Below are 22,923 nucleotides of genomic sequence, written 5' to 3' on the forward strand. Positions count from 1 at the left end.
CTCAGTTCATTCGGTTTCGATTGTTATCCTTTTTTCTTCCAATTGCATCAGCTCTTCATCTATCAGTTCTTGGTCATGGGATGCCAAAACCTCTTCAACATCATGTTCGTCAGCTTCCACAAGCCAAACTCATTTAGTCCTTACTTCACTCACCACAATCGAAACACTTAATTATGTCTAGTTTTACGCTAAGTGTAACACCCTTAGGAGCTTTTTTAGGCTTTTCCGACACCATAGAACTCATCTTGCAAACGGTTGCTCACAGACATGAGTTTAAGCAATGCCGGCGAGAATGCAGTTCCGAATCCGGGGGAGAGCAGCTGCTCTGGGCGCACGCTGCCTTTTATCGCGCACTGATTTTTTTCACGTGCTGACTTTTTTATCGCATGCTGCTTTTTTTTCGCAACAGTGAGGTTTCATAAAGCGAACGTTCGAAAAGCGGGGGACACCTGTACTACCATTTTATTCTTAGTATAACTATAGAATCTTTGGGGATTTTCCTTAACCTTACCTGGCAGATCCATCTCAAAGCCCTTTATGCTCTCTTGTGTATTTTTAATCTTTTTATAGGCAAAGGATTCATTCTCTCTGACTTCTTAAACCTAATGTATTCTTCTTCATTTTCCTGACTAGAATACCAATATCTTTTGTCAGTCAGGGTTCCAAAAACTTGCCAGGGTTACTCTTCACTCTAACAGGAACATGCTACTCTTGGACTCTAATACTACACTCTTAAAAGCCTCCCCCTTGCCATTTATTCCTTTCCATTCAAACATGCTCACCCAACTGACCTCCTGCCTAGTTGCTCCAAAATTAGCCCTATTCTACTTAACACTGCAACCGGTGGATCTGGCCTGTACTTTCCTATCATTAGCTTAAAACTAATAAAATTAATGTCACTAAACCCAAAATGCTCCCTGACAGACTCTTCTGCGACTTCTCCTACCTCATTCCTAAGGGGAGATGCAGTGTTGCACTCTCTCCAGTATGTCTCTCTATATATGGACTCAGGAAGCTTTCCTGGACACACTTCACAAGTTTTACCCTTTCTACAACTTTAACACTCTGGACGGTCTAAGGAAATTGAAATATCCTACTAATATACAGTAACCTTTGACTAATATAGTTCTTACAACAATGAACATTTTCTGTACACACCTGATCCTCAAGTTCCCGCTGACTATCAGGGGATCTATAACACAAGCCACTAGAATGATCCTCCTGTTCTCCCCATAGAGTCATTGGACATCTTTGCTCTACTGCACCATCACTATGTCTATTTGCTTAAACTTTCACATTTTCTTATCTGAATCTGACCCCCAACTCTTCAGTTGAAAGTTCTAACTACAGGATAGATACAGAACTTTTGTTATGTTGGACACACTGCTCTCTCTGAGAAACATCTCTAACAATGTATCACCAGCAGAGAGCCAGGTCTATGTTGGTGTCTGTAAGGGAAGCTGAAAACACAACCCAAGACTAAACATGAAAGTAATGTAAGGGTATGCATTAGTGGAAGAATTTTACCAATACAAAGGTGACCCATGAACTCTGCAGTGAGAAAATACTTACACAGCATGGGGCTCTTTGAATCTGCCAACCTGCTGAATCTGGTACATGAGATCGCCTCCGTTCACATACTCCATCACAAAATACAAACGCTCCTAGTGCAGAAACAACACAGGGTGATAAAATAACGTCTCACAGCAAACGAAGATTAACAGCTTTACAGTACAACACACTAGAATATCTTCACAATTCACTGCCCCCATTTTCAGCCAGAACAAACATTTTTTCTTTGTTTCTTCTATAACATTATGATTCCAAGATCAATAAACTACAATATAGGATTAATTCAGAGGAATGATCAAAACTGCACACTCTGCTCCAAATTAACCCCATCAATACTGTTAACGTAACATCCCAATCCCTGTATTCAATATTTTGATCTACGAAGGCCAATATGCCAAATGCTCTTTTTACGACCCTATCTACCTGTAACACCACTTTCAAGGAATTACGGATCTGGAAAACCAATTTCCCTCGGGATCAATAAAGTATGACTATGACTATCTGTATCTACAGACCCCTCTTCCAATTCCCTGCTGTTCACTGTGTAAGTCCTACCCTGGTTTGTCCACCCAAAGTGCAATATCTCACACTTGTCTGCATTAAATTGCATCTGCCATTCTTCAGCCCAGTTTTCCATTTGGTCCAAATCCCACTGAAAGCTTTGATAGTCTTCCTTGCTGTCCATTACACCTCCAATCTGGCTGTCACCCACAAATTTGCTGATCCAGTTTACTACATTCAGATCATTAATACAGATAACAAACAACAACAGAGCCAGCACTGATCCCTGTGGCACTCCACTAGCCACAGGCCTTCAGTAACAGAGGCAACCATTTACTCCCACTCTCTGGCTTCTCTCGCTCAGTTAATGTCGAATCTACAGTAATTTACTGCCTCATACTGAATGCCAAGTGAAAGCACCTTCTTAGGCTTATACTCGTTGGACTAGGTTTATACTCGTTGGAATTTAAAAGATTGAGGGGGGATCTTATTGAAACATATAAAATCCTAAAAAGATTGGACAGGCTAGATGCAGGAAGATTGTTCCCGATGCTGGGGAAGTCCAGAACGAGGGGTCACAGTTTGAGGATAAAGGGGAAGCCTTTTAGGACCGAGATGAGGAAAAACTTCTTCACACAGAGAGTGGTGAATCTGTGGAATTCTCTGCCACAGGAAACAGTTGAGGCCAGTTCATTGGCTATATTTAAGAGGGAGTTAGATATGGCCCTTGTGACTAAAGGGATCGGGGGTATGGAGAGAAGGCAGGTACAGGGTTCTGAGTTGGATGATCAGCCATGATCATACTGAATGGTGGTGCAGGCTCAAAGGGCCGAATGGCCTACTCCTGCACCTATTTTATATGTTTCTATATGTTTCTTGACTAGCCTACCACGCAGCACTTTATCAAACGCCTTGCTGAAGTCTATAGACAACATCCACTACCTTTATGTATCAACTTTTCTGGTAACCTCCTCGAAAAATCTCTATAAGATAGGTTAGACATAACCTCCCATACACTAACCATGTTGATTACCCTAATCAAGCCCTATTGAATCAAATGCTTATATCTGGTCCTTGAGAATACCTTCCAATAATTTACTCACTACTGATATCACATTGATGCCTATAATTTCTTGGCTTATTCTTAGAGCCTTTCTTCAACAATGGAATAAGATTAGCTATCCTTGAGTCCTCCAGCACCTAATTGGTACCAGAGGACTGGAGGATAGATTGTTATTTTAAATACCTCTGCCAGGGCCCCTGTGGAAAGCCTTGGGATTCTCCTTCGCCTTGTCTGTAAGAGCAACATCATGACTTCCTTTAGCCTCCTAATTTCCCTATTTCTTATACTCAAGTGCCTCATTTGTTCCTTGCTGCCTGTACCTGCTATGTACCTCCTTCTTCTTCTTAACCAGGACCTCAATATCTCTCAAAAGCCAAGGTCCCTTAAACCTGATAGCCTTGCCTATTACCCTGATCTGTACTCCCAAAATTTCACTTTTGAAGGCCTCCCACTTACCAAGCATCTCTTTGACAGCAAAGAACCATTCCACTTGCCAGATCCCTTCTGATGCTATCAAAATTGCTCTTTCTCCAATTTTGAATCTCAACCTGAGGACCAGACCTATCCTTTTCCATAATTATCTGGAAAATGATGGCATTATTATCACAAGATCCAGAATGTTTCCTTACACACACTGCCTGTCTCATCCTAAATAGGAGATCCAGTATCACACTCTCTCTAGTTGGAACCTCTGTATACTGATTAAGGAAACTTTCCTGAACACATATGACAAACTCTATCCCATCAAGTTCTTTTACATGTCAATATGTGGAATGTTAAAATCACCTACTATCACAGTCTTATTTTTCTAGCAACTATCTGCTAACTCTCTACAAATATGCCCCTCTAAATTCTGCTGACAATTGGGTGATCACATTAATGTGATTACCTCTTTCTGATGCCTCAGTTCCACGTACATAGCTCTAGTGTATGAGCTCTTCAGTCTGTCTTGTCTCAGCACAGCCATAATAAGGAAGATGGAGCTAACAATTGGAGACTTTTTGCATGCAGGTCCGATAGAAATCATCAAATATTCCCATTTAAGTTACAACAGCTAAAATCTAGTTGTAGCCATGGGTAATATTAAGCAACAATGTTTAAAGACATTTAAAAAAAAATCCTCAAAATTGGTGGACTCTGGACACCAGACTCAGGTCATGAGTGCAGTTCCCCTTTAAAAAAACAGGAAGCAAGAACGTGGGCTGGTCTGCAAGTGCAATTGAAACACAGAACCCCTTAGATCCCCACTCCCAACTATCCTCCTGGTGAGCATACAGTCTCTGAAAATTAAAACTGAAGACTTCAGAGCACTGCTGCAGTACCAGATGGACATCAGGAACTGCTGTGTACTTTGCTTCACAGAAACATGGTGCCCCCTGCCATTTCTGAGGCAGTGCTGCAGCCTAAGGGCTTCACCATTCACTGTAAAGACAGATCAGCTGAGTCTTTCGAAGACCGAAGAGGTGGAGTGAGCTTCATGATTAACTCATCATGGTACACAGACGTGAAGGTTCTGTCTCCGTCCTGTTCATCTAACCAGGTACATCAAGCAGTCAAGTGTTGTCCATTTTATCTGCCGAGGGAGTTTTCTGCCATAATCCTGGTAATGCTGCACATTCCACTTCTGGCCAATGTCAGGCAGGCACTGGAGGAGCTCACTGTGATCAGCTACCACAAAGCTAAGCACCCTGATACCTTCCCCATCTTTGCAAGTTATTTCAAACAGGTTAGCTTGAGGACGTCTTTGAACAACTACCACCAAGATATCACCTGTGAAACCAGCACACTTGATCACTGTTATACCAATATCAAAAACGCTTACCATGCCATACTACATCCGCACTTTGGAAAGTTCGATCACCTAGCTGTACTTCTATTCCCAGTGTACAGGCGGAGACTAAAGATTGCAGATATGGTCAAGGAAGGCAGATTAATGCTTAAAAGACTGCTTTGAATCTGTGGACAGGAAAATATTCAGGTCTTCACCTTTGAATCCAAGAGGACCACAACCTTATCATAGGGTTTGGAGGCTTGCATGCCTCAATGACCCAGAGGGCTATGTTGGCTGGAGTCAGGGCTTTGTGTTTTGGCTCTAAGTAGGGTCACCCATGCCATACAGATCAAAGGGTAGAGGCCAGACAAAGAGTGGTCCACCAGTCCTCCAGGTTCAGAGGTTCTGCTGAGAAGTAACAACCCTGACTGGTAAAACAAAATTGTAATGGAAACAGCAGTGAAGACTCCTTCTACATCTGAGTGCGACGGTATTCCTGAGTCTTCTTCACCCAGGACTTGCATGACTGACAGTAGTGAAAAACAAGAGGAAGCTATTGGCATGATGAAGCACCACCAGAGATGGAGAACCTTCATTGCCACCCTAAACACCAGCAGTGTGTAGTCCTCCTCCTCACCATTGACTCTAAGTGAATACACCACAGTTGTCACCAACTTCATCAAAACGTCATCAAAACCTAGTGGATGAGTGTCCGCCTTCCACAAAATACTGGACGTACTCAAACTAAAAGCATTGATGAACTTAAGACATTCATAATCTGTTGAGGGCAAGATCTATGGCATTCAAGACTGGCGATCCAGAACTATACAAGAAGTGCAAGTACGATCTACCAAAGGCTATTTTAAACATGACTAAACAATGGACGCACATCAGTTCTGGCAGGGTTTGCGGGCCATTACTTCCCACAAGGCAAATCTTAACATCGTGAATGGCTATGATGCTTCAATCACAGAAGAGTGAAATGGCATAGAACATTTAAATCTACAGCACATTACAGGCCCTTCAGCCCACAATGTTATGCCAACTGGAAAACCTACTCTAGAAACTGCCTAGAATTTCCCTACAGCACAACCCTGTATTTTTCTAAGCTCCACATACCTATCAAAGAATCTCTTAGAAGACGCTATTGTATCTGCCTCTACCACCTTTGCTGGCAGTGCATTCCACACACCCACCTCTCTCTATGTGAAAAACTTACCATAAGACCATAAGACAAAGGAGCAGAAGTCGGCCATTCGGCCCATTGAGTCGGCTCTGCCATTTTATCATGAGCTGATCCATTCTCCCATTTAGTCCCACTCCCCCGCCTTCTCACCATAACCTTTGATGCCCTGGCTACTCAGATACCTATTAATCTCTGCCTTAAATACACCCAATGACTTGGCCTCCACTAACTGCCCGTGGCAACAAATTCCATAGATTCACCACCCTCTGACTAAAAAAATTTCTTCGCATTTCTGTTCTGAATGGGCGCCCTTCAATCCTTAAGTCATGCCCTCTCGTACTAGACTCCCCCATCATGGGAAACAACTTTGCCACATCCACTCTGTCCATGCCTTTCAACATTCGAAATGTTTCTATGAGGTCTCCCCTCATTTTTCTAAACTCCAAGGAATACAGTCCAAGATCGGACAAACGTTCCTCATATGTTAGCCCTCTCATTCCTGGAATCATTCTAGTGAATCTTCTCTGTACCCTCTCCAAAGTCAGCACATCCTTTCTCAAATAAGGAGACCAAAGTTGCCCACAGTACTCTAAGTGAGGTCTCACCAGCACCTTATAGAGCCTCAACATCACATCCCTGCTCCTATACTCTATTCCTCTAGAAATGAATGCCAACATTGCATTCGCCTTCTTCACTACTGACTCAACCTTGAGGTGAACTTCAAGGGTATCCTGTACGAGGACTACCAAATCCCGTTGCATCTCCGAACTTTGAATTCTTTCCCCATTTAAATAATAGTCTGCCCATTTATTTTTTCTGCCAAAGTGCATAACCATACACTTTCCAACATTGTACTTCTCTCTGCAGACTCTCCGTTTCCTCAGACTACCCGCCCCTCCACCTATCTTCGTATCGTCAGCAAACTTAGCCACAAAGCCATCTATTCCCTAATCCAAATCGTTGATGTACAATGTAAAAAGAAGTGGCCCCAACACGGATCCCTGTGGAACACCACTGGTAACTGGCAGCCAACCAGAAGAGGATCCCTTTATTCCCACTCTCTTGTTTCCTGCCAATCAGCCAACACTCTATCTACGTATGTAACTTTCCCGTAATTCCATGGGCTCTTATCTTGTTAAGGAGCCTCATGTGTGGCACCTTGTCAAAGGCCTTCTGAAAAACCAAATATACAACATCCACTGCATCTCCCTTGTCTAGCCTACTGGTAATTTCCTCAAAAAATTGTAACAGGTTTATCAGGCAGGATGTTCCTTTAATGAATCCATGCTGAGTTCTGCCTATCTTGTCATATGCCTCCAGGTACTCTGTAACCTCATCCTTGACAATCGACTCCAACAGCTCCCCAGCCACCGATGTCAAGCTAACAGGTCTATAATTTCCTTTTTGCTTCCTTGCCCCCTTCTTAAATAGCGGAGTGACATTTGCAATCTTCTAGTCCTCCGGAACCATGCCAGAATCTATCGACTTTTGAAAGATCATCGCTAATGCCTCCGCAATCTCCACAGCTACTTCCTTCAGAACATGCGGGTGCATTCCATCTGGTCCGGGAGATTTATCTACCTTTAGACTATTCAGCTTCCTGAGTACTTTCTCTGCCGTAATTGTGACTGCACACACTTCTCTTCCCTGCCACCCTTCAGTGTCCGGTATACTGCTGATGTCTTCCTCAGTGAGGACTGATGCAAAATACTCATTCAGTTCCTCTGCCATCTCTTTATCTCCCATTACAATTTCTCCGGCATCATTTTCTGTCGGTCCTATATCTACTCTCACCTGTCTTTTACTCTTTATATACCTGAAAAAGCTTTTATTATCCTCTTTGATATTATTTGCTAGCTTCCTGTCATAGTTAATCTTTTCCCTCTTAATGACCTTCTTGGTTTCCTTTTGTAAGGTTTTAAAAACTTCCCAATCCTCTGTCTTCCCACTAATTTTTGTTTCCTTGTATGCCCTCTCCTTTGCTTTAACTTTGGCTTTGACTTCTCTTGTCAACCACGGTCGCATCCTTTTTCCACTCAAAAATTTATTCTTTTTTGGAATATACCTGTCTCGCAACTTCCTCACTTCTCGCATAAACTCCAGCCACTGCTGCTCTGTCCTCTTTCCCGCCAGTGTCTCTTTCCAGTCAACTTTGGCCAGTTCCTCTCTCATGCCACTGTAATTTCCTTTACTCCACTGAAATACGGACACATCAGATTCCGGCTTCTTTTTTTCAAATTTCACAGTGAACTCAATCATGTTATGATCACTGCCTCCTAAGGGTTCCTTCACCTCAATCTCTCTTAATCACCTCCAGTTCATTACACAATACCCAATCCAGTACAGCCGATTCCCTAGTGGGCTCAACAACAAGCTGTTCTAAAAAGCCATCTCGCAGACATTCTACAAATTCTCTCTCTGAGATCCAGTGCCGACCTGATTTTCCCAATCCACTCCCATGTTAAAATCCCCCTCAATTATCATAACACTGCCCTCCTGACAAGCCTTTTCTATTTCCAGTTGTAATTTGTAGTCCACATCCCTGCAGCTGTTTGGAGGCCTATAAATAACTGCCATCAGGGTCCTTTTACCCCTGCTATTTCTTAGCTCAACCCATAAAGATTCTGCACCTTCCGATCCTATATCACCTCTTTCTAATGATTTAATATCATTTCTTACCAATAAAGCCACGCCTCCCCCTCTGCCTACCTTCTTATTCTTCCGATACACCATGTATCCTTGGACGTTCAGCTCCCAGAGACATGCATCCTTTAGCCAGGTCTCAGTGATGGCCACAATATCATACCTGCCAATCTGTAGCTGTACGACAAGATCATCCACCTTATTCCTTATGCTGCGGGCATTTATGTATAACACCTTTATTGCACTGCAACTCATTCCAATGGCTACAAATTTGCCCCATCACCTGCCTGTCTTTCCTGACATCTTTACTGCTCACTATCTCAGATTTATTTCTATTTTCCCCTTCCTCCGCTCTGTCATTCCGGTTCCCATTCCCCTGCCAAATTAGTTTAAACCCTCCCTAACAGCTCTATTAAACTTTCCCGCCAGGATATTGGTCCCCTTCGGGTTCAGGTGTAACCTGTCCTTTTTGAACAGGTCATACTTCCCCCAGAAGATATCCCAATTATCCAAGAATCTGAAGCCCTGCCCCCTACACCAGTCTCTCAGCCACGCATTCATCTGCCTGATCCTACTATCCTTGCCCTCGCTAGCACATGGCACAGGTAGCAATCCCGAGATTACTACCCTGGAGGTCCTGCTTCTCAGCTTCCTTCCTAACTCCTGGAAATCTCTCTTCAGGACCTCCTCCTTTGTCCTATCTATGTCATTGGTACCAACATGACATCTCCCCTGTACCTACTTCCAAGCACCTTAAAATTATGCCCCCTCGGGTTAGCCATTTCAGCCGTGGGAGAAAGCCTCTGGCTATCCACATGGTCAATGCCTCTCATCATCTTATCCACCTCTAACAGGTCACCTCTCACCCTCTGTCACTTCAAGGAGAAAAGGCCAAGTTCAATCAACCTATTCTCATAAGGCACACTCTCCGATTTAGGCAACATCTGCTACTCTCCCTCAATGTCGCAAAAACAAAGGAGCTGGTTGTGGACTACAGAGCAATGGAGACAGGCTATCCCCTATTGACATCAATGGATCTGCGGCTGAGAGGGTGAATAGCTTTAAGTTCCTCGGCATAAACATCACTGAGGATCTCATGTGGTCTGTACATACCGGCTGTGTGGTGAAAAAGGCACAACAGCGCCTCTTTCACCTCAAATGGTTGAAGAAGTTTGGAATAGGATCCCAAATCCGAAGAACTTTCTACAGGGGCACAATTGAGAGCATCCTGACTGGCTGCATCACTGCCTGGTATGGGAATTCTACTTCCCTCAATCGCAGGACTTTGCAGAGAGTGGTGCAGACAGCCCAGCACATCTATAGATGTGAACTTCCCACTATTCAGGATATTTACAAAGACAGGTGCATAAAAGGGATCCAAAGGATTATTGGGGACTCGAGTCACCCCAACCACAAACTGTTCCAGCTGCTACCGTCCGGGAAATGGTACCACAGCATAAAAGCCAGAACCAACAAGTTCAGGGACAGCTTCTTCCACTAGGCCATCAGACTGATTAATTCATGCTGATACAAATGTGATATTGACTGTCCTGTTATACATCCTATTTATTATAAATTACTATAAATTGCATATTGCACATTTATATGGAGAAGGATAGATGTGAAGGATGCAAAAAATAAAGTCAATTCAATTACTATTATGCTCTCTATAGTATCTACATCCTTCCTGTAGTGAGGTGACCAGAACTGAACACAGTACTCCAAGTGGGCCTAACTGAGGTCATATATAGCTGTAATATTACCTCACGGCTCCTGAACTCAATCCCATGGTTGATGAGTGCCAACACACCATATGCCTTCTTAACAACACTGTCAACCTGCGCAGCAGCTTTGAGTGTCCTATGGACATGGACCCCAAGGTCTCTCAGATCCTCTACACTGCCAAGAGTCTTACCATTAATATTATATTCTGTCTTCAAATTTGACCTACCAAAATGAACCACTTCACATTTGTCTGGGTTGAACTCCATCTGCCACTTCTCAGCCCAGTTCTTCATCCTATCAATGTCACGTTGTAACCTCTGACAACCCTCCAGACTACCCACAACACTCCCAACCTTTGTGTCATTGGCAAACTTACTAACCCACCCTTCTACTTCCACATACAGGTCATTTATAAAAATCACAAAGAGGAGTGGTCCAAGAACAGATCCCTGCAGAACACCACTGGTCACCGACCTTCATGCAGAATACAGCCCGTCTACAACCACTCTATGCCTTCTGCGGGGAAGCTAATTCTGGATTCACAAAGCAAGGTCTCCTTGGATCAAATACCTCATTACTTTCTGAAGGAGCCTTGCTTGGGTAATCTTATCAAATACCTTACTGAAATCCATATACACTACATCCACTGCTCTATATTCATTAATGTGTCTTGTTACCTCCTCAAAGAATTCAATCAGGTTCGTAAGGCACGACCTGCCCTTGACAAAGTCATGCCGACTATCCCTGATCAGTTTATGTCTCTCCAAATGCTCATAAATCCTGCCTCTCAGGATCTTCTCCGACAACTTGCCACCACTGAAGTAAGATTCACTTGTCTATAATTTCCTGGGTTATCTCTACTCCCTTTCTTGAACAAGGGAACAACATTTGCAACCCTTCAATCCTCCAGTACTTCTCCCATCCCTATTGATGATGCAAAGATCATCACCAGAGGCTCAGCAATCTCCCGCTTCACTTCCCATACTTATAAATATAAATAAATATAAATATAAATATGGCATATATTTTGTCCAGTCCCAGTGACTTACCTAACAATGCTTTTCAAAAGCTCTTTCTTAGCACCTATATGCTCAAGCATTTCAGTCCACTGTAAATCATCCCCACAACTGCCAAGCAAAGTATTCATTAAGTACCTCCACTACTTCCTCCGACTCCATACACATTTCCACTCTCACTCCTGATTAGTCCTATTCTCACACATCTTGTAGAATGCCTTGAGGTTTTCCTTAATCCTGCTCGCCAAGGCCTTCTCATGGCCCCTTCTGGCTCCTAATTCCATTTTTAAGCTTCTTCCTAGCAACCTTGCAATTTTCTAGAGCTCTAACAGTATCTAGTTTCTTGAGCCTTTCATAAGCTTTTCTTTTCTTCTTAACTAGATTTTCTACATCCTTTGTACACCAGGGTTCTTTTGCCCTACCATCCTTTCTCTGCCTCAATGGAACATACCCATGCAGAATGCTATGCAAATGTTCCCTGAATATTTGCCACATTTCTGTCATGCATTTCCCTGAGAACATCCGTTCCCAAGTTCCTGCCTAATAGCATCATATTTTCCTCTCCCTTAGTTAGATATTATCCCAAACTGTCTGCTCCTATTCCTCTCCAGCGCTATGGCAAAAGAGATAAAATTGTGATTACTACCTCCAAAATGCTCTCCCACTGAGAGTTCTGACACCTGACCAGGTTCATTTCCAAATACCAGATCAAGTACCAGATCAATATCTCCTCCAGTTGGCTTATCTACATATTGCGTCAGGAAACTTGAACACATAGTCATAGTCATACTTCATTGATCCCGAGGGAAATTGGTTTTCGTTACAGTTGCACCATAAATAATAAATAGTAATAGAACCATAAATAGTTAAATAGTAATATGTAAATTATGCCAGTAAATTATGAAGTAAGTCCAGGACCAGCCTATTGGCTCAGGGTGTCTGACCCTCCAAGGGAGGAGTTGTAAAGTTTGATGGCCACAGGCAGGAATGACTTCCTATGACGCTCTGTGTTGCATCTCGGTGGAATGAGTCTCTGGCTGAATGTACTCCTGTGCCCAACCAGTACATTATGTAGTGGATGGGAGACATTGATCAAGATGGCATGCAACTTAGACAGCATCCTCTTTAGATACCACCGTGAGAGAGTCCAGTTCCATCCCCACAACATCACTGGCCTTACAAATGAGTTTGTTGATTCTGTTGGTGTCTGCTACCCTCAGCCTGCTGCCCCAGCACACAACAGCAAACATGATAGCACTGGCCACCACAGACTCGTAGAACATCCTCAGCATCGTCCGGCAGATGTTAAAGGACCTCAGTCTCCTCAGGAAATAGAGACGGCTCTGACTCTTCTTGTAGACAGCCTCAGTGTTCTTTGACCAGTCCAGTTTATTGTCAATTCGTATCCCCAGGTATTTGTAATCCTCCACCATGTCCACACTGACCCCCTGGATGGAAACAGGGGTCTGTTTCCATCTAACAAATTCTACGCATCTAAACCCCTCGCTCTAAGGAGATGCCAGTCAATATTAGGAAAGTTAACATCACCCATCACAACAATTGAATTGAATTGGATTGACTTTATTTCTTACATCCTTCACATCCATGAGGAGTAAAAATCTTTATGTTGCGCCTCCAACTAAATGTGCAATGTGCAGTCATAGTAATTTATAATAACTTATAACAAATTGAACAGTCAATGTAGTATAGAGTACACTCAAATCAGTGTGAATTCATCAGTCTCATGGCCTGGTGGAATTAGATGTCCTGGAGCCTGTTGGTCCTGGCTTTTATGCTGCGGTACCATTTCCCAGATGGTAGCAGCTGGAATAGATTGTGCACCATTCCAGAATCTGCCTCCCTATCTGCTCCTCGATATCCCTGTTACTATTGGGGGGGGAGGTCTATAAAAAAAAATAGCCAGTAGAGTTATTGCCCCCTTGCTGTTTCTGACCAACCCACAATGTGACAATCCCTCCATGACTTCCTCCTTTTTTGCAGCCGTGAAACTATTCCTGATTAGCAATGCCATGCCCCCACCTCTTTTGCCTCCCTCTGTCCTTTTTGAAACATCTAAAGCCTGGCACACTCAGCAGCCACTCCTGCCTATGAGACATCTGTCTCTGTAATGGCCACAATGTCATAGTTCCATGTATTGATCCACGCTCTAAGTTCATCTGCCTTGTTTATGATACTCCCTGCGTTAAAATAGACACATCTCAAACCATCCGGCTGAGTGTATCTTTGCTCTATCATCTGCCTATCCCCCCTCACAAAATCCCTAAAAGCTGTCTCTACTTGTGCTCCAACCTCCTCATCCTCTGTCGCTTCACTTTGGTTCCCACCCCCATGCAAATCTAGTTTAAACCCTCTCCAATAGCAACAGCAAACCTCCCTCCCAGGATATCGGTCCCACTCAGATTGAAGTGCAATCTGTTCTTTGTGTCCAGGTCTCACCTGCCGCAGAAGAGGTCTCAATGATCCTTCCCCCTCTCCAATCTTTCAGCCACCCACTTATCTCCCACCTCATTCTATTCCTAGCCTCACTGTCGCGTGGCACAGGTAGCAAAATGAGATTACTACCCTTGAGATCCTGCTTCTTAGCTTCCTTCGTAACCCCTTGTAGTCTGCTTTCAGGACCTCCTCCCTTTTTCTACTTATGTTGTTGGTACCAATATGTACCACGATGCATGCTTTGAAAGGGAAAGTAAGACTACACTTGTGAGACTTCCTGCAGCACCTGGTGATCTGTCTTGGAGGCTGAAGTCAGAACATCTTTCATGAGACTGAACCCTTGCAAGGCATCAGGCCCTGATCATGTATCAGATAGGCACTGAAAACCTGTGTCTACCAACTAATGGAAGTGTTAAAGGACATTTTCAATCTCTCACTGCGGAAGTTTGAGGTTTCTACCAGCTTCAAAAGGGTGACCATCATACCAGTGCCCAAGAAGAGCAGGGTGATCTGCCTCAACAACCATCACCCAGTTGCACTCACAACTACTGTGATGAAGTTCTTTGACAGGTTGTCATGGCCAGAATCAAATCCTGCCTCAGCATGTACCTGGACCCACTTCCATTTGCGTATCACTACAATAGTTCAACAGCAGGCGCAATCCCATTGGTTCTCCTCTCTGACTTGGATCAGCTGGCCAGTAGCAGTACCTACACAAGAAAATCTGAAGATGCTGGAAATCCAAAGAAACACACACAAAATGCTGGAGGAGCTCAGCCGACCAGGCAGCCTCTATGGAAAAGAGTAACTAATTGACATTTCAGGCCAAGACCCATCATCAGGACTGGAAAGGAAGAGAAGAAGTCAGAACAAGGAAGTGGGGAAGGGAGGAAGAACTACGAGATGGCAGGTGATGGGTGAAACCGGGAGAGTGGGAACGGGTGAAGTAAAGAGCTGGGAATTTGATTGGTGAAAGAGATAAAGGGCTGGAGAAGAATCTGAGAGGAGAGGACAGAAGTCCACAGCAGAAGGTGAAGGGGGAGGTGATAAGATGAGAGAGAGAAACAGGAATGGGGAATGGTGAAGGAGTGGAGTGGGGTGGGGGGGGGGGGAATTACCAGAAGTTGGAGAAATCAATGTTCATGCCATCAGGTTGGAGGCTTCCTTGATGGACTATAAGTTCTGGCTCCTCCAGCTGAGTGTGGCCTCATCGTGGCAGCAGAGGAGGCCATGGACTGACATGTCGGAATGTGAATAGGAAGAAGAATTGAAATGGGTGGACACCAGGAGATCCCGCTTTTTGTGGCAGACAGAACAAAGGTACTCGACGGAGCAGTCTTCTAATCTACATCGGGTCTCACTGATATACAGGAGGCCACACCAGGAGTACCAGACACTGTATATGCGACCCCAACAGACTCACAGGTGAAGTGTCACCTCACCTGGAAGGACAGTTTGAGGCCCTGTGAGGGAGGAGGTGTAGGGGCGGGTGTAGCACTTGTTCCGTTTGCAAGTATATGTACAAGGAAGGAAATCAGTTGGGAGGGACGAGTAGACAAGGGAGTTGTGTAGGGAGTGATCCTGCAGAAAGTTGGGGGGAGGGAAAGATGTGCTGCTGGTGGGATCCCATCGGAATGGCAGAAGTTATGGAGAATTATATGCTGGATGCAGAGGCTAGTGGGGTGGTAGGTGATGTAAGGAACCCTATTCCTGGTGTGGCAGTGGAAAGATGGGAAGAGGGTGGATGTGCACAAGATCAAAGAAGTGGATTGAGGGCAGTGTTGATGGTGGAGGAATGGTAGCCCCTTTCTTTGAAGAAACACACCTATGTCACTGCTGTTTATTGATTACAGCTCAGTACTCAACACCATCATACCCTCAATTCAAATCAACAGCCTCCAAAACTTGGACCTCTGTTACTCCCTCTACAACCGGATCCTTAACTTCCTCACTGGGAGACCACAGTCAGTGCAGGTCAGAAATAACATTGCCTCCTAGCTGACAATAAACACTGGCACACCTCAAGGATGTATGCTTAGCCCACTGCTCTACTCTCTCTACAGCCACACTGTGGCTGGGCACAGCTCAAATGCCATCTATAAATTTGTCAATGACACAACTATTGCTAAACAGAATTTCAGAAGGTGACATACGAGAGGTATGCAGGAGTGAGATTGATCACTCAACATCAGTAAGACTGTGGAGTTGATTGTGAGTTTTCCGAAGGGGATGTTGAGGCAATAAACAGCAGTCCTCATCAAGGGATCAGCAGTGGAAAGGGTGAGCAGTTTCAAGTTCCTGAGTGTCAACATCTCTGAGGATTTATCTTGGGCCCAGCATATTGATGCCATTACATAGAAGGCATGACAACGGTATGTTTCATTAGGAACTTGAGGAGACTCGATATGTCACCAAATACTCTCACAAATTTCTACAGATGGACTGTGGTGAGCACCTAACTTACTGCAAGCTAACAGTGTATAGTATGGAGGGGTGATGGTCCAGTATTGGAAAAGATGCAGAAAGTTGCAAACTCAGCCAGCTCCATCATGGGCACTAGCCTCCTCGGCATTGAGGACATCTTCAAAAGGCAATACCTCAAGGAAGAGAGCCCATCATTAACCACATGCCCTGTTCTCATTGTTATCATTGAGAGGAGGTACAGGAGTCTGAAGACACACACCCACAATCAATGTTTTAGGAGCAGCTTCTGCCATTGGATTTCTGAATGAATGATGATCCCATGTACACTTCACTCTTTTTTTCTTTTTTTAATCTCTCTTTGCACTAAATTTATTTGTGTCTATATACCCGTACTTCTTATTGTCATTTATAGTTTTTTATTATTATGTATTGGAATGTACTGCTGCCATGAAACAATAAATGTCATGACATATAACAGTGATATCGAACCTGATTCAGATTCCCTGACAAATAATGCCAGCCCTCCCCCTTTAATACGCCCTATCATGTGTAGATAGCAAAACCCAGGACACTGAGCTTCTAGGCCTGCCCCTCCTGCAACCCAGTCTCGCAAATGGCTGGAATGTCATAATTCCACACTCCATGCTCTAAGCACATCCTAACTTACAATACTCTTTGAATTGAAATAGTCACAACTCAGAACATTATTTTCCCCATGCCCAACATTCTAATCCCTGACTTTGTAGATCATTATCCATATACTGAGTTTTCACCATTCCCCCTCAGAGGCAGAACGTACTGTCCTCACTAAGAGTATCACCTTTGTTCCCCTGCACCCACACTTCTGTTCCCCTGCACCCACACCTTTCTTCACCTGTACCGACTTCTTTGTTCCCCTGCACCCACACCTTTGTTCCCCTGCACCCACACTTCTGTTCCCCTGCATCCACACTTCTCTTCCCCTGCACCAACATTGTTCCCCTGCACCCACACCTTTGTTCCCCTGCACCCACACCTTTGTTCCCCTGCACCCACATCCCTGTTCCCCTGCACCCACACTTCTCTTCCCCTGCACCAACAACATTGTTCCCCTGCACCAACACCTCTGTTCCCCTGCACCCACACCTTTCTTCACCTGTACCGACATCTTTGTTCCCCTGCGCCGACACGTTTGTTCCCCTGCACCCACACTTTTGTTCCCCTGAACCCACACCTTTCTTCACCTGTACCGACATCTTTGTTCCCCTGCACCAACACCTTTGTTCCCCTGCACCCACATTCCTGTTCCCCTGCACACTCACTTCTCTTCCCCTGCACCAACAACATTGTTCCCCTGCACCAACACCTCTGTTCCCCTGCAGCCACACCTTTGTTCCTCTGCACCCACACCTTTGTTCCCCTGCACCCACACTTCTGTTCCCCTGCACCCACATCTTTGTTCCCCTGCACCCACACTTCTGTTCCCCTGCACCCACATCTTTGTTCCCCTGCACCCACACCTTTCTTCACCTGTACCGACATCTTTGTTCTCCTTCGCCCACACGTTTGTTTCCCTGCACCTACATTTCTGTTCCCCTGCACCCATAGTTCTGTTCCCCTGCACCCACACTTCTGTTCCCCTGCGCACACACCTTCGTTCCCCTGCGCACACATCTTTGTTCCCCTGCGCCCAGACGTTTGTTCCCCTGCGCCCACACCTCAGTGAGTTCCGCACCCTCCAAAACACTGAGCTCTTCTTCCGCCGCCTCCATCTCTGAGCCCATTTTTTTTGGCAAGGACTCTCCACCCCACACTGATGACCCCTTCTCCCATCTTCAACCCTCCTCTTCTTCCTGGAACCCCACCTTGGACTTCTGGCTGCTCTTAACCTTTTCCATTGCCAACTGCCGATGGGACATTAACCGTCTAGACTTTAACACCCCTCTCTCCTCTTCCAACCTCATTCCTTCCAAACGCTTGCATCTCCACTCCCTTCGCACTAATCGTAACCTCACCACCAAATCCACAGATAAGGAAGATGCTGTAGTAGTCTGGCAGACTGATCTCTACCTTGCGGAGGCCCAGTGCCAACTCTCAGATACCTCCTCTTACTCACCCCTCAAACAGGACCACACTAAGGAACGCCAGGCCATTGTCTCCCAAACCACCACCAACCATATTGAATCTGGGGATCTTCCATCCACTGCCACCAGCCTCATATTTCCCACTCCCCACACCTCGCGTTTCTACCTCCTACCGAAGATCCACTAACATGCTTGTCCCGGTAGACCTATTGTTTCAGCTTGTTCCTGCCCCACTGAACTCATATCAGCTTACCTCAACTCAGTTTTATCTGCCCTCGCTTCCTATCTACATCCGTGGCACCTCAGACGCTCTTGATCTGTTCAAGGATTTCAGGTTCCTTGAACTCCATCATCTTATTTTTACTATGGATGTCCAGTCCCTATACACCTCCATCCTCCACCAGGAAGGCCTCAAAGCTCTCCATTTCTTTCTGGACACCAGAACTAACCAGTTCCTCTCCACCACCACGCTACTCCACCTAGCCGAACTTGTCCTCACTCTATATAAATTCTCCATCGGCTCCTCCCACTTCCTTCAAACAAAAGGGGTAGCCATGGGGACTCGTATGGGTCCCAGCTATGCATGCCTGTTTGTTGACTACGTTTATGTTCCAAGCCTACACCAGTGACTGTCCCGCACTTTCCCTACACTACATCGACGACTGCATTGGTGCTGCTTCCTGCTCCCATGCTGAACTTGTCAACTTCATACACTTTGCCTCCAACTTTCATCCTGTCCTCAAATTCACCTGGTCCACTTCTGATACCTTCCTCCCCTTTCTCGATCTCACTGTCTCCATCTCCAGAGACAGCTAATCCACTGATGTCTATTATAAACCCACAGACTTGCAGAGGAGATTTACAAGAATGTTGATTGGATTGGGGTGCATGCCTTATGAGAATAGGGTGAGTGAACTCGGCCTTTTTGCCTTGGAGAAACAGAGGATGAGAGGTGATCTGATAGAGGTGTACAAGATGATGTGAGGCATTGATCTTGTGGACAGTCAGAGGCTTTTTCCCAGGGCAGAAATGGCTAGCACAAGAGGGCATATTTTTGAGGTGCTTGGAAGTAGGTACAGAGGAGAGGTCAGGGATAAGATTTTTACGCAGAGTGGTGAGAGCATGGAATAGGCTGCCGACGGCGGTGGGGAGGGTGGAAACCAGAGGGTCTTTTAAGAGACTCCTGGATGGATACATGGAGCTTAGAAAAATAGAGGGCTACGGGTAAGCATAGGTAGCTCTAAGGTAGGGACATGTTCGGCACAGCTCTGTGGGCTGAAGGGCCTGTATTGTGCTGTAGGTTTTCTATGTTTCTATGTATGTTTCTACTCTCACAGCTACCTGGACTATATCTCTTCCCACTCTGTTACATATAAAAACACCATCCCCTTGTTTCAATTCCTACGTCTCCGCCATATCTGCTCTCACGCTGAGGCTTTTCATAGAACCATAGAACATTACAGCACAGAAGCGGGCCTTTTGGCCATTCTTGGCTGTGCGGAACCATCTTTCTGCCTAGTTCCACTGACCTGCACCTGGACCATATCCCTCCATACACCTCTCATCCATGTACCTGTCCAAATTTTTCTTAAATGTTAAAAGTGAGCCTGCATTTACCACTTCATCTGGCAGCTCATTCCACACTCCCACCACTCTCTGTGTGAAGAAGCCCCCCCCACAATGTTTCCTTTAAACTTTTCCCCCTTCACCCTTAAACCATGTCCTTTGTTTTTTCCCTCCCCTAGCCTCAGCAGAAAAAGCCTGCTTGCATTCACTCTATCTATACCCATCATAATTTTATATACTTCTATCAACTCTCCCCTCATTTTTCTATGCACCAGGGAATAAAGTCCTAACCTATTCAACCCTTCTCTGTAACTCACTTTCTCAGGTCCCGGCAACATCCTTATAAACCTTCTCTGTACTCTTTCAACCTTATTAATATCCTTCCCGTAATTAGGTGACCAAAATTGCACATAATACTCCAAATTCAGCCTCACCAATGCCTTATACAACCTCACCATTACATTCCAACTCTTATACTCAATATTTTGATTTATAAAGGCTAATGTACCAAAAGCTCTCTTTATGACCCTATCTACCTGTGACACCACTTTTAGGGAATTTTATATCTGTATTCCCAGATTCCTCTGTTCTACTGCACTCCTCAGTGCCCTACCATTTACCTTGTATGTGCTACCTTGGTTTGTCCTTCCAAAGTGCAATACCTCACACTTGTCTGTATTAAACTCCATCTGCCATTTTTCAGCCCATTTTTCCAGCTGGTCCAAATCCCTCTGCAAGCTTTGAAAACCTTCCTCACTGTCCACTCCACCTCCAATCTTTGTATCATCAGCAAATTTGCTGATCCAACTTACCACATTATCATCCAGATCATTGATATAGATGACAAATAACAATGGACCCACCACTAGTCACAGGCCTCCACTCAGAGAAGCAATCCTCCACTACCACTCTCTGGCTTCTTCCATTTTACCACCTCTCCATGTATACCTAGCCACTGAATGTTCCTAACTAACCTCCCATGCAGGACCTTGTCAAAGGCCTTACTGAAGTCCATGTAGACAACATCCACTGCCTTCCCTTCATCCACTTTCCTGGTAACCTCCTCGAAAAACTCTAATAGATTGGTTAAACATGACCTACCATGCACAAAGCCATGTTGACTCTCCCTAATAAGTTTTCATTCTAGAGCAAAGGAGATGTCCTCCTTTTTCAAATTAAGGGGCTTCCTTTACTCCACCATCAACACTGCCCTCAACCACATCTCTACCATTTCACGCACATCTGCTCTTACCCCATCCTCCCGCCACCCTACCAGGGATAGGGTTCCTGTTATCCTCACCTACCACTCCATCAGCCTCCGTGTCCATTACATAATTCTTTGAAGGAATCCTACCACGAAACACATCTTTCCCTCCTCCCAACTTTCTGCTTTCCACAGGGATCATTCCTTACGCGACTCCCTTATCTATTCGTCCCTTGCCACTGATCCCCCTCCTTGCACTTATCCTTGCAAGTGGAACAAATGCTACACCTGCTCCTACACCTCCTCTCTCACCGCCATTCAGGACCTTAAACAGTCCTTCCAAGTAAGGCAACACTTCACCCGTGAGTCTGTTGGAGTCACTTACTATGTTCGGTGCTCCCGGTGTGGCCTCCTGTATATCGGTGACACTAGACATAGATTGGGAAACCGCTTTGCCGAGCACTTATGCTCCATTCGCCAGAAAAACTGGATCTCCCAGAGGCCATCCATTTTAATTCCATTTTCCATTCCCATTCCAATATGTCCCTGGCCTCCTCCATTGTTGTGATGAGGCCACACTTAGGTTAGAGGAACAACACCTTATATTCCGTTTGGGTAGCCTCTAATCTGATGGCACGAACATCGATTTCTCAAACTTCCAGTAATGCCCCCACCCTCTCCTTCACTATTTCCCATCCTCTTGCCCCTCTTTCATGTCATCTCCTTACCAGCCCATCACCTCCCTCTGGTGCTCCTTTCTCCTTTCTTCCATGGCCTTCTGTCTCTTTCACCAATCAACTTGCTTCATTCCTCCCCCTCCAAGTTTCACCTATTGCCTGGTGCTTCTCTCTCTCCTCCCACACATTTCAAGTCTACTCCTCAGCCTTTTTTCTCCAGTTCTGCCGAAGGGTTTCAGCCTGAAAATCAACTGTACTTTTTTCCTAGATGCTGCCTGACCTGCTAAGTTCCACCAGCATTTTGTGTGTGTTGCTCGAACTTCCAGCATCTGCAGATTTTCTCTTGTTTGCATAATCTGAATGACTGGGAGAAAGTTTGACAGTTAAATGTGGGAAAGTGTGAGGAGTGCACATTAGTAAGGGAAATTTCAAGGTAGACTGTAATCTAAACAGAGAAGTGCTGTGGTGAGCAAAGTACAGAGGAATCTCCGTGTAACTGTGTACAAATAAGTCAGGAGGCACAACAAGTGATAAGGAGGTCAACTGCTTGCCTTTATGCTCACCTACTTACCATGGTCTGGAAGCAGGAGTGCAGTTGGGTCAGGAACTGGGGTTTCCCGGGAGCTGCCAGAACTCTTTTCTCCACCATGGTACACTCTACATCATCGTCCTGGATCACCACATCCTTCTTCAGGATCTTGATGGCATATAGCTCATCAGTGCCCTTTCTTTCAGCCAACATCACCTGTAGGGTACAGACAAGGCATACACATGGACACAGACAGTTCACAAAGAAACACAGGTTGAATACTGTAAGCTCACTCTACTGAGGAGTGACTGAAACAGCAATCGTTCTTCTCCTGCCTTACAGCCACAGGCTCCGGCTCACAGCCCAGTAAGCATGTCCAGGTCACGCTTCAACGTGAATTAAAGCACTGACTGCCAGCATAATGCAGTTGACAACCACATTATTTTTGCTTAACAACCATCCAAGCCTTCCAATGTCGTGCTCAATAGGAGCATAAATCCCATTTGATATTTTTTTGTGCCAAAAAAAT

General features: G+C 45.0%; 1 protein-coding gene across 2 annotated transcripts in view; it reads right to left on the minus strand.

Annotated features, from left to right (window-relative positions):
• The window catches only part of LOC140202856 (protein kinase C beta type), a 379,624-nt gene that overhangs the window by 75,929 nt on the left and 280,772 nt on the right, over positions 1-22,923 (minus strand). For both annotated transcript variants that reach the window (XM_072268323.1, XM_072268322.1), the window contains exons 10-11: positions 22,437-22,610; positions 1,573-1,664 (exon numbers count right to left, since the gene is read on the minus strand). In XM_072268323.1, the coding sequence (XP_072124424.1) occupies positions 1,573-1,664; positions 22,437-22,610 (266 nt within the window). The remainder of the gene's footprint in view (positions 1-1,572; positions 1,665-22,436; positions 22,611-22,923) is intronic.

This window comes from Mobula birostris, chromosome 9, assembly GCF_030028105.1.
Source record: "Mobula birostris isolate sMobBir1 chromosome 9, sMobBir1.hap1, whole genome shotgun sequence".
Lineage (NCBI taxonomy): Eukaryota > Metazoa > Chordata > Chondrichthyes > Myliobatiformes > Myliobatidae > Mobula > Mobula birostris.